Source organism: Rhinolophus sinicus, chromosome 14 (assembly GCF_057876585.1).
Source record: "Rhinolophus sinicus isolate RSI-liver-muscle chromosome 14, RSI-T2T, whole genome shotgun sequence".
Lineage (NCBI taxonomy): Eukaryota > Metazoa > Chordata > Mammalia > Chiroptera > Rhinolophidae > Rhinolophus > Rhinolophus sinicus.
The window spans coordinates 108,639,590-108,657,653 of record NC_142514.1 but is presented as its reverse complement, the minus strand read 5'-3'; the positions used below and the strand labels follow the sequence as shown (position 1 = coordinate 108,657,653).

General features: G+C 38.8%; 1 protein-coding gene across 2 annotated transcripts in view; it reads left to right on the top strand.

Annotated features, from left to right (window-relative positions):
• SIK2 (salt inducible kinase 2) overlaps nucleotides 1-18,064 on the top strand; it is a 126,565-nt gene that overhangs the window by 83,053 nt on the left and 25,448 nt on the right. For both annotated transcript variants that reach the window (XM_019715263.3, XM_074335508.2), the window contains exons 4-7: nucleotides 1,866-2,027; nucleotides 14,705-14,829; nucleotides 15,268-15,391; nucleotides 16,747-16,967. In XM_019715263.3, the coding sequence (XP_019570822.1) occupies nucleotides 1,866-2,027; nucleotides 14,705-14,829; nucleotides 15,268-15,391; nucleotides 16,747-16,967 (632 nt within the window). The remainder of the gene's footprint in view (nucleotides 1-1,865; nucleotides 2,028-14,704; nucleotides 14,830-15,267; nucleotides 15,392-16,746; nucleotides 16,968-18,064) is intronic.

Below are 18,064 nucleotides of genomic sequence, written 5' to 3'. Positions count from 1 at the left end.
TTATGAATAGAGAGCACATTGTCCACTGCCAGTTTACTTAGATGTAGTCATTCTGATGACATTTTGGACATGTTGATTGAAAATTCTACATATTTGTTCTTAAACGATGGCTACTGTGTGGGCTCTGTAAAGGCAAAGGGAAGATGAGCTGATTATCTCAGTTTGTGTCATAACAGCATATACCGAAGAATATACATGTCCACGTCAATTTAAAGCCTGTAACATGTCCAGTATAACACTATTACTCCACATTTTATAGCACTGTTCATGGAAAGGGTCACGATAGCATCCATGATACTTACGCAGCTACGTATTTGTGTACGGTACCTATGATGTTTGTGAAGCATTGTGGGGAATGTGGAGAAGAATGATATGGTCCCTATCCTCAGGAAGCTTAAATGAAGGTACCTTTATTTTCTAAAACACAGTATGTTAGAATTAGGGCCGTGTGTGTGCACACATGCACACACACTCGCACGGGCCCAAACGTGCACACATTTGTTGGGATATTTCTGATATATATGCAGATAAGTGTGAGATAGTGTGTTATAAGTGATAAGGAGTTCAGAGAATTGAGATTACTTCTACTTGAAGTGATAAGGGACTGTTTAAGGGCAACGTGGCATTTGAGTAGTGTTGTAAAAGGGTGGTTAAGACTTCAGCAGGAGTCTAGTAAAGAAGCAGCTTGATATAGGGGAAAAAAATCAAAGTTTCTAGTTCCACTCACTAAATGTATGAATTCAGCGAGATTGCTTAATCCCTCTGATCTGCAGCTTCCTCAAATATAAGACGGGAGTTAGACTAATTGTTATCATAGAGGAGTTTTAGGAAGATTAAATGAAATACTGTGATATGAACATGCTTTCTAAGCTGTAATGTGCTGTATGAATGTCAGTAAATTTTATAGTAAATATTGAAGATGAGCCAAAGGCATGGAATTTAAAAACCAGTAAATCACATAGTCTAGAGCAGAAAATGTGTGAGGATGACTGTGAATATTGATTCACCCATATAGTTCTTTACTTGGGAAAATAATCTTAAATAGAAAAGGCTTTCAAGAGTTATGCTGACCCTCTCTCCCTCAAAAGATCATTTCAGAGGCCTTTTTAGATCTTTAGGTGAAACTTACGTGAGTTGTAATATTTAGTTTTTTGAATTCATGTAAATATATGCAGATACAATTTTCAAGTAAACTGCTTCAATAGATTATAACATTGCATAAAGATAGCTAATGTATCTTGCAAAGTATATTTGTTTAGAGAACAATGGCTATAATGACACTGCTTGGTTTAGAGAACAAGTCTGAGTAATCTTGGGTAGATCAGAATTGCTCCACTGAGCAGGAGAACAGGGTGTGAATTATTTAAGCTACTTCCAGGGACCACCATATCTCATATTACAGGTGGTTTGTATAGTAACTACAGGAAATGATTGTTTAAAAGAAAGATAACCTTTGTCTGACGCGATGTCAGAGAATTGATTCACGTTCTTTGTTTTACATAAATTTTATTTTTAAAATGTTAAGAATATTCAATATTCAATAAATTTTTCAACAAAGGAACAGAGGGAGTGCTTGGGCATAAAAGGCATTTTGAGTTGTACTGTGAATATTATGCCACTTGCTGTTGTCTGGTCTTGGACTCTGGTCTTCGTTTGTCTGGACTCCAGTGAAATATGATTGGAATTACTTTTCTCAAGGCAAGGAACTTGGAAAACAGCATTTTTTATGTGTTGTTGTTGTTTTTTATGCACACTAATCTTTAATCATTAAAAAAGTTTTTTAATCGTTAAAAAATCCTGAATACTACTAATAGTGGTGTCATTTTATTTTTGGTGAATATTCTAAATTCTCTTTTCTTCTACAGACTATCTTGCTAATCATGGCCGGTTAAATGAGTCAGAGGCCAGACGCAAATTCTGGCAAATCCTGTCTGCTGTTGATTATTGTCACAGTCGGAAGATTGTGCACCGTGACCTCAAGGCTGAAAATCTCCTGCTGGATAACAACATGAATATCAAAATAGCAGGTAACTGGGACACAGCCGTCTCTTCCATGATCGGTTGTGCCATTGCTCTGGGTGTGTGCAGAAACAGACCTGTAAGCAGAGGTTCAGGGGCATGTCTACCTATGACATCAAGCTTTCACCAAACAAAAAAAAAGAAAAAGAAGTGTATATTTTATTCATTTCTTTAGATCTATGTGTAATGAAAAGTAAGAGAAATCAGTTCATTATTAATCTACAGAGTGGCAGGGTACAGCTGGAATCTGATTTGTGTCCAGGGCCCTTTGTGGGCTCTGCCAGGGGAGGTACATTTGTCTGAGGGTGTGAGTGGAGGCACTGAGAGGCCAGAGGAGCACTGCAGGTTGCTGGCTCTATACCCTGCTCCTAATTTTGACTGGTAGCTGCAGGGAAGTTACAGACAGGAAAGAGACAAAAGAGGAATGTAGATTGATACAGGAGGAGCAGGTATGCAAAGACCAGAATACGAAGGGTCTTGACTACAATGAAAAAGATTTGAGTTTATTCTGTAGGTTATAGGGAGTCTAATCTATTGAAAATTGGGAATAGGAGTGAAGCGGGACTGGTATCACAATTACATTTGCATGGTAGAAAGATGTCTCTGGCATCAGAGAAAAGACAGGTGGGAGATGTGGATATGACTGAAGACAGGAAGATTGATACGCAATCTAATACAATAGTCCAATTAAGAAAATGTGGGTCTGAACTAGAGCAGCCGCAGTAGAGGTTGTAGGTGTGGAATGGAGAGACGGAGATATATTTTTTTCAGGGTTTTGAAGAAGGTAAGGAGCACAAAGCAAAAGCTTAGCAAAATTGCAAGTAGTCGTGTTTTGTTCTAGGATCCTTAAAGTATACGTTAAAAGCCTCTGATGTGTGCATTTTAACTGGTTTATTTCTGTGCCATTTCCCATTGGTTTTTATCTTGAGCATTTTGAGGAAGGTAATTAATTTTTACTTTAACTTTTATTTACTTTTACTTTAATTTTAATAATTACTTTTAAATGCCAATGTTACATATGTTACAGGGAGTTAACAGATTTTCCCATTCTGTAGTCTGTGATATTTTTTCTAATGGGATTGCCTGACTACTAAGACAAAGTGTTTAATAAGACAGTTAATTTGTTATATTCCCAGTATATGTAAAGCTTTGTTTGATTTGTCATTTTTTCTTGAAAATGCAGTCTACAGGATTAATGTTCCCATAGTTTATGTCTGCTCACTTTTCCTATCTGTTTTTTTTTTCCTTCTTCTCCTTTTAGCCCTTCCATTTGCTCTCATTCATTTCGCTCCTTTTTGCCAACCTTTTCTAATACACGTCACTGGAATTTTTGTTTACTTCTCATTGAAAGCATCTGCTGCACTAAGATTGTCCTCTTCATAGAAGGCTCTTGTTTTTTTGAAATTCTTAATTCTATAGAAAGAAGGCGGAAACCCCTGCTTCACCTGTGCATTCCTTTATCACCAAAACAAAAAAATACCTCAGAGAAGTTTTGGGAGTGTTTTCAGACAGAGAAAGGTTAGAGGTGTGAACCACATGCTCTAGGAATTACAAAGTGCTCTATCACTAACTTCTCAAAAAAAAAAAAAATTTCCAAGTAGAACACCAAGGAAACTTGCAAACAAATTATACTCAGCTTTGCCTGGCTGTATATACTATGTCTACTATAATATAGGTAGGTAAACTCAGTATTTCTAATGTCATTATGAGATGCCTAGTTTTTGTTTGTTTTTATTTTTGGTTTTGAATATCTAAACTTCAAGGCCTTCTAATTTTTATCTAGAAGACAAGTAAAATGTCAGAGACCTAAAGTGTTATTCTCTCTGTTTAAGCTAGTATAATAACTAACATTTATGGAGCCTTCATTATTTTCTCTGCTGGGTACTTGTATCATTTAATCTTCACAGCAACCCTAGGAACTGCATAGCTCTTGCCAGTTTTTCGATGTAACACAAAGAGATTAAACAACTTGCTCAGGTGACTCAGATAATAAGTCGCAAACCTGGAATTCAAACCTACGTCTCTCTGACCACAATATCTTGTGTTTCTTCCACTACACCATGTTGTAGTTTCCAAGCATTTTATTTGTCAGTTATTCCTCAAGAGGTACTCACTAACTGAATTTGGGGTTCCATCATTCTGTATTTATACATTTAGTGTCTTTGATTCCACACCTCCCAAGTATAGACACACACACAGTATAGCTAAGCACTCGGATACCTTCTTGCCCACATTTTTTTCCTCTGTCATCCTTACCACCATTTACCCCAAATTTTAGTAAATGTTTATTAAGCATTTACTATGTCCCAGGGCCAAGTCCTAGAGATTTAAATATTCCAAGACAAAAACAGCAACAATGCAAAAAAGCTCAACTCTGCTCTCACCTCAAGGAGTTAATCCATAACCAGATCTTTAAGTAAATATAACACAAAGAGACAATTAGAAACTAACTCTGCCTGCAAGAAATATTGATTAAGAAGATGATGATCGTGGTGGGATGTGGGGAGAATGTGTTGAGGGGTGAGGTAGGGATGGCAGCTCCAAGCAGATGGATAAGCATGTGCAAAGGCAGCCAGAAAACTCAAAATATGTAGGGAAATTACAGAGCAGAGATGGGGGACAGAAGTATCAGTGAGGAATGTCAGGAAAAGAGCCCGACAGGTAGGCCCAGCCAGATCATAAAGGATCCCACATGCCATCAAAAGCTTAGATGTATTCCAATGATGTTAAAGCATTTCTCCAGGATATTTATCTTTATCCATAGATTTTATAACTTTTTTATGTCCCTGCTTCCCTTTAAAAATATCATCTTCTGGTTTCAGAGGATTCTTCTTGAATTTGAAGGAAATCTAACACAAGTAGGAAAGATGGGGCTTCATGGAAAAATTGCAAGAACCCAGAATAAAATATAAAATTATTCCCTCAAATTATACTTTCTCTGTTTATTCTACTTATTAAGATCTCTTTAATTGCTAGATGGGCTGAATAAATGAACTGTTTTAGCCATCTTGTATGTTGAAATTGAAGAGAAGTGCAAACCAAAACTAGGCTTAAATTAAAATACTTGTTTCTATAAGACAGAAAATGATACAGTTCATTTTAATAAATATAGAAATGTGGCTTTGAAATCAGCATCTAATTTATGCTACTCCCGTGGATAGAGACGTCAGACACTGATGAGCCAAGACTCCCCCACACCTGTGTGTGCTCATTGCCTCAATTAGGAGACCTCCAGCCTTTGCAAAATACGAGTGTTAGAACATTCAGAGTAAGAGGCAGAATACGAAGAAATACTTGCTTTCTTTAGTTTTAGTATCTGCAGTATTGATTCCTCCTGCCTATTTTGGCTATGATTATTCAGGCATTAAGGTGAGAATAAATAGATGAAGGACATTTAGTTTTATTCTTTAACTTTCCTAATCTGAAATGTTTATAATAAATACTTAGATGGGATACAAATGTGTGAATTACTCAGAGGAAGTTTTCACAAATGTCACATTTCAAACAAGGCTTCACGTAAAGAATGTGGAGTTTGATATCAGACAGTTATAGGTGCAAATTCTGGCTATGCCTCTTAATGACTGTGTGACCTTGGGCTGATTATTTAACCTCACTGAGACTAGATTTCCATATCTATTAGGCAAAGATTACTGTTTCTCAGGAGCATTGTAGGGATTGGTGATAATGTTAGAAACAGGGAGGGTAGGTAGTAAGTAGGTGAGAGTATGGGCTCCGGAGGCAGGCTACCTGGGTTTGAATCCTAGCACTGGCACTTACTAGCTGCATGACCTTGGATACATTACCTAATCTCTCTGTCCTCAGTTTCCTTATCTGTAAAGAAGGAATGACAGAAGTTCATATCATGTGGTGGTTACTAGGTAATATTTGTCAAGTACTTAGAACAGTGCCTGCTACATAGTGCCACTTAAGTGTTTGTTAAATAAATTGTTCCTGGCACCATGTAACACTCAATAAAAGGTAGCTATTATTTGGATACAATGTGTAATTGATTCCACGTGAAAGCAAATCCTGAAATTTTTGATAGCCCTATAACCCATTTCACCATGATATTTTTTTAAATTATCAAGTCCTTAAAGCCTTATTAATACAAAGGAATAAGGAAAGTTTATCATTCATATTTTAAATTGTCTCTGCTTGATGCAAATTAATTTTTTTCTGAGTGTCCTTCAATGTAATTAGTACTGTGTAATGAGCCTCATTCATCTGACCTGTGCATCATAAGTCCCTTGTCTTTAGCCGAAGAGCAATGCTTCCTTTCTGAGTTGACTCATGATCCCTGAGTGGCCCATCGTCTCTCATGGCTTCTAACAATCTTCTGGCTTACAAGAAGACCTGGAGACAGGATTTCTGTGTATGAAATTCCATTTTTTGTGTCCTGGAACGAAAAAGAGTGGGGTGGGGGGCCTAAGACAGGTTTTATTGGTAAGATATTTATTAAAAGTCTTTTCATTTGTTATCTTCCTGCCACTAGTATTAGGTAAAATGTCAAAACAGCTTTGCATCAGCAAGCACAATGAGATTTTGCCTTTATCCTTCAAGCCTAGTTAGCACTAGCAGCACATTAAGCCTGGCATATGGAACCATTTTCATTTGGTTTTGTTTTTCCCCTCATTGCCTCCCCACTCCATTTTGGGCTAAAGAAGATCATTTGTTTGTTTCTTAGCTCACTGAACTCTCATTGGACAAATAAATGTCTCACACTGGTCAGCAAGATCACATTTCATCTCAGCTGTGATGATTGTTCTTGTGCCCTCCTGTCAGGTAGGAGGGAGTGACTGACGTTTGGAAGTCAGCCGTCCAGCTGGCCTTTTCTTGCTGGTGGGCAACAAAGTATATGCATTGACGTCAGTGCTGGCTGATGGGTATTCAGTTTGTGCAGTGGGTCAGCTTCATCTCTGCCACCTGCCTACTTTTCATTTGTCACCTTTCACTTCCTCATGGCTGTCTTCTTCACTCCTATTATAATTACAAAAGATGTGTGACCCTTCAGCGAGACTTGATATCTGAATTCTACTGGTAATTTTAGAAACAAGGATAAACTTAACCCTAAAGCCGTCTGCTGGCTCTGGTAAAAGGATTTTTTAAGTTATAAATTAGACATTGTAACACACTGCTGGAGTTTAAAAACTGTCTTGGTTGTGTTGATTCTTAGAAATTGTTTACTTTTTCTTAGCTTTAACGACTGGTTTTCAATGTTTTGTGTGGGGGCAGAGCCCCAGAAAGTAGTTTCCAGGCTCTCAGCCTCACATAGACAGGTGCTGGCTCAGGTAGTAAATGGCCATCAACTGTGATTGCATGGCCATCAGCTGTGGCTAGTTGGCCGTCAGCTGTAACCAGTGAGCCATTGGCCACTAATATAACTGCTGTGGCTACGCTAGCAGGAGGAAAAAAAGTGGGGGCTAGCAAGAAGATGGTGGCTGAGCCTGCAAGCAGTACAATGAGGGTTGAGAATTGTGTGGCTCCTGTTTCCTGTTTCTCCAACCCAGCCACCAGCGAGAATATAGTGGTATGACTCCCCTACCTATGGCTCCGTGGGTGTTCCTTTTTGGCCTCACCGTATCCTGCGTTCTTATGTGGGGAGCGGGAGCAGAGACCCCGCGCCGCCCCGCGACAAATGGCGCAGCGAGCAGGGTCTCCCGCACGACATTTGTTTGCTTTTTTCCTTTTTAAAAAAATGACTTAGTTTACCTAATGACTTTGTCTATTTGGTCTTTATGTCATTTAAATAAAAATCCAGAATGTGTTTAGTAATTATAACCATTTTGCAACAATAAATAGTGACAAGCTGTTAACATCTTCTTATCTTTTTCACAACCTCTGTTTTGTTCTCTTTCTCCTGAACCAGGGAGCATGAGCATCACCTTGGAGCTTGTTAGACGTGCAGGGTCTCAAGCCCAGGCCTAGACCTACTGAATCAGAATCTGCATTTTAGCAGGTTCCCAAGTGGTGTGTGTGCATGCTAATGTGATCTATTTCACTCCAGCAAACAACAAAATTCTCTCATGTGCTTCATTCCCAGCAGACATGAGCAACAGAATCAGCTTATTTACTCTGTGCAGGACCCTGTCATTCCTAACACATTGGCCCTTTGCTAATGATGTTTGCGCACTGATGATTTATGTAATTTAATGATGACAGTCATGATAATTGGGTTTTGTTATCAGGAAGATACAGGTCAATCAGTCACTTTCAAAATACAAAGCAGAAAACAATAATAGCCGTTCTTGCACTGTTTTCAAATATATTATGGTCTGTTACTGGTTAGTTAGATAACAGGTAATTAAAGGATTCAGCTTTCGAAGTCAAGTTGATTTCCATGAGAGTCAGTCAACACTAATTGATCTTTTCTGTGGTTCAAGACTCTATCCCAAGCCCTCTCTTTTATTAGTGCCTACTTTGTTGCCCACCAGCAAGAAAAGGCCAGCTGGCCAGCTGGACGGCTGACTTCCAAACGTCAGTCACTCCCTCCTACTTGACAGTAGGCCACACAGAAACCAGGAAAGAGAATATGGATATATCGGGAAATCTCAAAAGTATTGTTAGAGTAACCTTGGAGTACATGCCTTAGTGTTGTGGGGATGGGAGCATGGATCCTCTTTGCATGAAAAAGACAAGCAAGGTGTGTCTATTTAACACATCATGCATTCTTAAAATGAATATAGATATCTAAAATAAATGTAGGTATGTATTTCTGACATTTACTTTGTATAGATATTAATTATTCCCATTCAGTTATTAAAGATGCTGTTAACATAGCATCCTGTGTTGTAAAGAAGAGAAAGCCCTCACTTGTCAAGTTCTGCTGCCAGAGAAATAAATTAGAAAATCTTTGTATTTAATGTAAAGGATTTTTGCTGAGTTTATGACAGTCTTACCTCCAATTTAAAGTGGGATTAAACTTCTCTGATTTGTGGTGTTCTTGGAACATCTGTGGTGTAGTAAAAAAGAACACCTGGCTTGGAGTTCAAAGGACCTGTATTGGAATACTGGCTAAACCACTTGTAGCTGTAGATACTTGGGCAAGTCAGTTAACCACTTTGAGCTCAATTACCCCCTTTGTAAGGTAAGGACCATGATACCTCACAGGGCCATCATCACAATTAAATGATGTAATAATGCAGAAATACCAAGTATGTAATGCCTAGCCCAAAGTAGGCATGACATAAATGTTTTTGGATTTGATTATAACTCATCTAGACCATGTTGAAGGACTAGTCGTTTTATTTCTAAAACTTATTATGATTTCATATTGAACTTTCTTAAAATTGAGAAGCTAAGAGATTCTTTGAGAGAGTTTTGTCTTTTCCCTACTATGTTCAAGAAATGTTGGAAATTGGTTGATCTGACAAATTCAAGATATGTTCTGAGGGGGAGTTCAAACAATTACTCCCACACAAATGACAAATTACTGCAGAGGAAAGAAACTTCTTTATACCTTCAAAATTTTGTCAGAGTTGCTCAATCACGTGTGAATAAAAATCATATCAAAATAATGCCAGACTGAACCCTGGACTGGTGTGAGAAGTATCAGTATGAACTCAGGGATTTTTCTTAATACATATACATATACATATACATAGGTACAAACGTAAATATAGGGTCATACATGTATTCCCTAATTCTGACTGCTGACAGGGCCTAGAAGCAGTGACATCTCAGTTGCATTGAGCACGTCTAGGTTCTAGTCTTGGTTTCTAAATATCATTCCTCTGTAAAAGGAACCAGGGCCTTTTGGAAAAGTAGTTGATTTCAGGGCTGGGGCAGGGAAAATTCAAGATGAGACTGGAACATCTTCTGGTGCCAGAAAATAAGGAAATACTTAAAATGAAATTTTAAAAAGATGGGGCATGTTGAAAGGATACAGGAGCCAACCTGAATTAGCTCCTAATGGCCAAAGCTGGAACTATTTGAACATCAAAATAAATAACAATATAACAATAGTATTGAATTATAACCCAACAATAAAATAAATATTCATGAATAATATAATATGACAGTATTATAAATAATAAATAAATGATTTAATTAATAAAAGGGGAAGAAGGGACAACTCTTCCTTAAAGAAGAATTGTAATAAGTGTAGAAGGAATGAGGGAAGTGAAAACTCACCATTGGAACACCTCAGTAACCACTGCTGCAGTCAAGATCGACCAATGAATGCTAATTTAGTGGGTGAAAGTTTAAGGAGAAACAGGGTATGTATAATCACAATGTATTTTTTCTAAAATATTACAGGGGGAAAATAGTAACTTTACAATAGGGCAACCCAACAGATACCATCTTTAAGAGATCAAGGTCATCCCCACCAATAATTAGACATAATACCACACACCCTGATATGATGCACCAAGAAGAGCACTTCCCCTCTGTGGTATTCGTCCCCCAAATTCACAATCTTAACCTAATCATGAGAAGACGTCAGCTAAGCCCAAACTGAGGGACATTCTGCAAAATACCTGCCCTGTACTACCACTTCATGATCATGAGGGAGAAGGAAAGACGGGGGAACTGTTACAAACTGGAGACGAGACTAAGGAGGCATGACAGCTAAATGCATTGTGGAGTCTTCAACTGAAAAGGGACATTAGTGACAAAAACTGGTGAAATCTTAATAAAGTCCATGGTTGTATTAATAGTAATGAATCAATGTTGCTTTCTTAGTTTTGATAATTGTACTACTAGAGTTGGTAAAATGTTAACATTGGGGGAAGCTGGGGGAAGGGCATGAGGAATTTTCCTTTACTGATGCAACTCTGCCGTAAATCTAAAATTATTTCAAAATTAGAAGTTAAATAATATCAATGAATTCAACATTACATGGCATAAGTTTTATGACAAACGGGAAGCAAAATGTGTGCGGGACATAGCAGCCATCATTTTAGGTATTAACTTGCAGATCACAGCATTACGGAAGACATTAAACTGGGAGGGTGTTTCCTTTCCAGCAAGGCCAGGCTGGATCTGGGTCTGGTATACAGAGGAATACCCGAGAGATGATTTTCATAATGCTTTCTAAAAGTCAGATGGGAATGTGGGGTCTTCTGTTATTCTCTGTTGTAGTGAGACTCTCTTCTGTGTTTGTACAGTGGTTGACACATGTATGCACTCAAATGTTTATTGAAGGAATGAATGAATTGGGTTGGTGTGATGAGCCATTAACGCATTCCATCTGTACAAATAGCGATAAGAAATAAATCCTGCATAACTATACCACTTTCATGTTTTATCCCTCTTGCTCACCCTGCATTTCACTGTGTGCTTTTAGGCAGAAAACTGCAGACTGAATGAAGCAAATTATCCAGATTCCTGTGAAGAAATAAAAAGGCTTTTATTTCTAAGTCCCTTTCCATTGCCACTACTTAAACCTGACCATTATTAACTTGCTCAAAAACAGCTGCGTATCACTGTGACGGGTTCATGAAGGTGGTGGGTAACAGTGAGGGTGAGGATTCTGCACTCAGATTTGGTTTCTGGTCCAGTTCTGCGACTTAGGATAGTCTCTAGCAAGGCACTTAGCTTTCTACCCTCACTTTCTCCTAAAATAAGCATACCGAATAGGATTATTAAGAAAAATCCTCCCCCTGGGTGCTTAGATCAGCTTCTGACATACAGTAAACACTTTTAAAAGAGATGAGCACAACATATTCATTCAGCAAACCTTTATTGAACAGCCACTGTCTGCAGAGAGCGTGCTAAGTGCTAGGAGTGCAGACATACATCCTGTCCACCTCTGTACTCTCAAAGAGTTTAGTCTAAGGGAGACAGATAAGTAAAACAATAAGAATTACTGTTCTCCTGTTCTACTGAGTAGCTTACTCAATGGCTACAATTTATTGAGCGCCTATGAGGCATGTTCCAATAGCATGCCTCAAACATTATATATATTATATACTTATTAATTATTTATAAGTAGTGACATAATATAATATATAAATTACTCACAATAACTTTATGAAGTATAGATACAGTCCCCATTTCACAAATGAGGAAACCAAGTCTCTAAGAAGTAATTTACCCAAAATCATAATGGCTAAGTGGGAAATGCAGGATTTGATCCCATATCTGCCTGACTCCACAGTCTTCCTGAACCCGTACATCAGATTACAAATACAATGTGTATAAGTGTTTTGGCAAGCTTATTGAAGACATCTGCATATATGCTGTTATAATAACCTTCATGAACCTGATTGTCTCTTGGTGTGTTTTTTAATGTTCCCACAGGCTGAAGTTCCTATTTTCTCTACTTCTGGGAAATAGAAGTAAACATCAGCTTAGTACCAGTCCTTATAAGTTAACGGACGCTTCCTTTGCCCCAGACACGTAAAGCCGAAGTTGAGACTGGGAAGCCATAGACACATAATGCTTTCCTCACTCTTGCTCTCTCCTTGCCTGTGAAGTGTACCAGTGAATAAAGAGGCCAGGCCACCTTCCTGACAGGCCTGTCCCAGTCACTCCTTTAAGTTCATTCCGCCAGGGAATTTCAGAATAAAGAAGTTCTATAATGGCTCTTTGCGACGTTAAAACTTTATAATGCTGTTTGGGGAGTATCCTCAACTTACATGTGCTAAAACGCATCCTGTGATTATGGTTTAAAGTACAGCAATTATTGGACCTATTTCAGGATCTCCAAACACAAATCCCAGAGCTTCTTGTGCTTTTCTGTGTGAGGGAAATTAAATGTTATTTGAACACCTAGTCCTTGACTCATTTGAGAATATATTTTTTCTAGATTATCAGAAACATGTTGATATGGTCATGTGGTATAATATGAGTGGTTAGCCATAGAGGTGGAATTGAGAAGATAAGGCCCCTCTGACAGTCATTTTGGAAAACGAAATACATGACTGAACTGTAGTCACATTGTGAAGGGAGAGGTTCCCATCACCTCATGCTCCTGGATGCCAAGCACAGACCACAGTGTTGTTCACCCAGGTTTAGCCAGTACCTGAGGCTCTTTCCCCACAGCACCCTCTTTTTCTCTTCTGAACCCTTAAGCTTCTCTGTGTTTTTTTTCCACCCTTTCTGCATATTGTCTCAGGACTTTTTTCTCTGAAAGGCTATAGTTGGTAATAATATTTCACCGAAAAAGGGAGCTGACATTTCTCATCTGCTATGTTCCAGGGCTTTTACATTCTTTATCTCATGTAATCCTCAGAGCATCCTATCTCAATAGGTGGACTATCCCCACATTTATAGATAAAGAAACTAAAGTTCAGGGAAGTTAAATAATTGACGTAGAGGACCTGAAGCTAGAACACAGCAAAACGGGGAATCAGCTCTCGTTCTCCCTAACTTCATAGGTTGTACTCTGCCGCGTAGCTGTGGTGTTGGAGGTTGTGACTGTTGTTACTGTTGCTGGTGCTTGCCACCAGCTTTTATATAGGCTAGCTAAGAGAATGCGTCGCCTCAGGTACAGGTGGATGTGTCGTCTCAAGGTGTAAGTATGTGAACCCATTGACTTCCCGCAACAACCTGCTGACTGCACGTATTTATTTTTTCAGCTTTAGAGATGGGGAAACTAAGGCTCACCAAGACTTATCCAAGTCACACAGCCAGTCCGTCTGGCACTGAAAACTTGACCCAGTCCCATTGGGCCAGCTATTAAAGCTCACTGTCCGTACAGTGCTATACACTAGCTGGGTGCACGGCCAGCTCCTGTCCCAAAGGCAGTATCCTCCAATCTGGGGTGCGCTCTAACAGAAGCCAGTGTGCTTTATCACTTACAAAATAATAGGAATTTGTTTCTTCAGGAAGAACATGAGGCCATGTGAAGGCTTAGCAAGTGGGCACGAGCTCACATTTATACCAAAGCTCACTGAATTCCACTGTAGTTTTCATGCATATTGAAGGCATCTGAGTGTGGTATTTCCAGAGCGCATGCAGTATATCAAAGCTATAGATTCAGTATGACTAACGTAGGGGGAGGACATGAACTGTTTTGAAGTATAATGCCACTGCATTCCATAAATGAGTAAATACTGGTGACAGGTGACCTATGGCTGGACCATATAGCTATCCCATGTTAATGAGCAATTCAGATAGGTGTCTGCCTAAATCAGGATGCAAAAGGGAGATCAGCTCTCCTTCTCCCTAACTTCATAGGTTGTACTCTGCCACGAAGCTGTGGCCAACACTTAGACAGTTATTACTTAGGAAACACTGTACTCAGTTGCCTTAAAATGTTATATGTCTTGCTACCCTGGGGTCATGGCTGTAAGAGCAGCCCGTCAGTCAGTTGTGTTTAGGTACATACCTTAGTGTTTACTCATTTTATTCTTTCCTTATAGACCATGTAAGACAAAGAATTCTTAATCATGGAGTAATTAAAATTCTAAGACTATCAAATTCAAGTTGGTTGTCCACACCACTAGATTTTCTTTCAGCCTTAAAAACACATTACTTAAAGTCTTTTTCCATTCTCTTACTCATTCTCTTCTGAGAAGAAAACTTGATTCATGTATACACTCATTCCAGAAATATTTATTGAATACTTAATATTTGCTAGTCTTTATGCTAAGTGCTTGGGAACCATCACAAGGTAAACGTCATCCCATTCCTCACAGTAGTGATATTGTTAATATAGCATATTATAAAATTTATTACAGAGAAATTCAGTGTAGTTTGAGAGCATAGATGAAAGTAACATTTATTTCCATCCCAATAGATTTCGGTTTTGGAAATTTCTTTAAAAATGGTGAACTGCTGGCAACATGGTGTGGCAGCCCCCCTTACGCAGCCCCAGAAGTCTTTGAAGGGCAGCAGTATGAAGGACCACAGCTGGATATTTGGGTATTTCTTTGCTTTGCTGTGTTAAATGCATCTATCGTGATAATACTTGGTACCCTGGCCTGTCTTTGAAGTTCTTGGTACCTAACACAGAGGCAGTAGTTCATACTTTCCCTGTCCACTGGACTATAATTATATAATTAGGTCATCTTGAATTGGGTTCTAGGAATTTCTAAGGACAAATGTTATCATCCTAATATCCGCAATATTTAAATTTAAATGGTAATCAAAATGGTTAAATTCAGATCTTTTGGTATTCATTATAGCATACTTTATTGCAGTAATCAGGGTTTCAGTTGTTGTTTTTTCAAATTCAAGAAAATAGTAAATTCAAACAGAAATGTTTCAGTCCATATGATTTTTAGAGCTCTGGGGATGTTTGGGAAACAGGGTGTTTCAAGTTTTTGTTCAAAAACTGACCCCGTTGTTTTCTTCCTCTAGAGCATGGGAGTTGTTCTTTACGTCCTTGTCTGTGGAGCTCTGCCTTTTGATGGACCGACTCTTCCTATTTTGAGGCAAAGGGTTTTGGAAGGAAGATTCCGGATTCCATATTTCATGTCAGAAGGTAAACAACCTGTTCATCTTACTAATCATGCTATATAGAATTTACGCTCCGAATGAAATGCCTATGCAAAGCTTCACTTTTTCTAAGAGTTTGGGTGCTAAATAAAGTGACTGAGTTACTTTAAAAGCCATAAAAATAAGCAACCCCATCCATGTAGGTGAGAAAAGTTCCAGCCTTCGTCCTTGTAACTGAAAACAGAAAGGTTCCCAGATAAGAACAGCAAGTCTTCCCATTTACTCTCCGTCTATAAATGTCCCATGTTTATTGCAGACTTAGAGAAGCTCTTTGTAGATCCAGATTCATAACCCTTTTACTCTAAGTATGAAACGGATTTTTCCATATCCTTTGACAAGAAGTTGCAAAATTAAAATTTTTTAATTGAATTTAAAAACCAACTGTCCAAACTATTGAAATGAGATGAAATGCCATAATTCCTACCAGTCTTGTATTGGTTTGTAACATTAGGCAGCAGGTAAGTTTACTCCTGAGATTCGTTTTTGGTTATCATCCTTAACTCCTGTGTTCCTAGTAACAATAGGAAAAATGCTCTCATAGTTAAGAGTGTAGACTTTGGATCCAGACTGCCTGGTTTTAATCCTGAGTTCACCACTTACTGGCGGTCTGACTTTAGCAAGTTCTATCTCCTCTGTGTGCTTCAGTTTCCTCAATCTATAAAATGGAAATAACCATAGTTCCCAGTAGGGGTGTTATGAGGATTAATTAAATCAATCTGTATAAAACACTTAGCATGGTGCCTGGCACATAGCAAGTAATCTAAGTTTAGCTTCTGCTGGCTAGAAAAGAGCATGTCAGCTCAGAGAATAAGCTAATGCCCAAAGTTGCAGCAGTCTGGTTTTCATAGTGTAATCAGAAGTAAATAATGTTTCACATACATTTTTCTCAGCTGCACTGATATGGAGAAAGCAACAATCCACTGGACAGCCCTTGCCTCACATACACAGCCTTAGTGTATCAGCCTTAGATGTGACTGAGACCCACTTATTTGCTTATTCTAGGAAGAAGGGCTTGTTTTTTCCTTTGTCTAGGTAGTTTCTGTTGAGAAATTCAATAGAAAGTTTCACTTAGCACAGAATTGGATAGACCTACAGCCTCCTGTTTTTCTTAAGTATTCATTCATGGTGATGGTTAACTTTATGTGTCAATATTCACCATGTGAACTTGACAAATAGAAGTAACCTTCATGTATTCACTTAATTCATTTGACCTTCTGCTTTCCAGGGGGCACCCTGGAGGATACAAAGATAAACACCATTGTACAAAGTCACATGAAGCAGGCAAATACTCTGAAGTACAAGGTGATTTACCTCACTTTTGCAACATTGTGTTTTCCATAGATTGTGAGCACCTTATTCGAAGGATGTTGGTTCTAGACCCGTCCAAACGGCTGACCATAGCTCAAATCAAGGAGCATAAATGGATGCTCGTAGAAGTTCCGGTACAGAGACCTGTTCTCTATCCACAAGGGCAAGAAAATGAGCCATCCATCGGGGAGTTTAATGAACAGGTTTTGCGACTGATGCACAGCCTCGGGATAGACCAACAGAAAACCATTGAGGTAAAGCGATCCGAGATTCGACTAAAGCTATTTTAGGATTCTGTTGTCCTCGGTAACTTGTAATTTCATGCTCATACCTGTTATCCTGGTCTTTTAGCATAGCCATCCCCAGCACGTAGGCGTACTGTCAGTTTTCCCTGAAGATAACATCGACTATTATGTTTGCTTTTATTCAGTGTATAAATTACTCCCTTAGCCTCATCTGCCAAAAAATTCAAGAGGAAGGGTTTATATAGGACTGAGTGAAGACAAAATGGAAGCTTAACAAATACTAAGTGGAAAGTTTCTTCTAAGATGAAGCATAAAGTTTTTTGTAAGTGGTAAATTAATTTATATGGAACATAAATGTGCAACTAGGGAACAAGGCTAACGGCTGAGCAGAAAACAAGAATGGTAGGCACCCTAAAGCCAATGGGATTTAGGGTGTGAACGGGAGAAACTGAGAAGGCAAAAACAGGTGGATTCCTAGTAGTATGGAAATATTATGGGTCATAGAACTGAGAAGGTCACGAACCTGGGAAATTCCTCATCGCTTTTATTTCTGTCTTTAATACATGGTTAGCATATTCATAAGCTATGCGTATCTTTAATACCTCCACAACAGTAAAAAAATAAATGGTACTTTTAAGGCGGAACCATAACAAGAAAGACTATGAAATGCTCCCTTGTGAATACAGAGTGCTCCAAACTATGCTGCCTTTTCCTCCATTGCAGCCATAAGTGAAACCAGACTGGCTTTCCCGCTCTGCTCATCATGTGCTCAGTGATGCTATTCTGTATTTGTCCATGAAGTAGATCCAGAATGGCAGCTGCGAGCACAGTGATGCTGGCCCGGGATGTTTCCTGAGCGGGCGCTGCCCCTGAGAGCATTGCACAGTGCCCGTGCAGACTGTCAGGTGGAACCCCGAGCCAACCGAGCAATTACTGCTCTGTTCCCTTAGTGTCCTGGGAAAGCTGGCCAACGAGGGATGTGAAAAATTGGGAAGCAACTTTCTTTTCAAGGTTTCAAGAGGGTGGGACTGCAAAAACAAGAGGAAAAAATTACCTAAGAACGGAGACACAGTGTCTCTCAATCTAGCATCCAAATGCCATTCTCC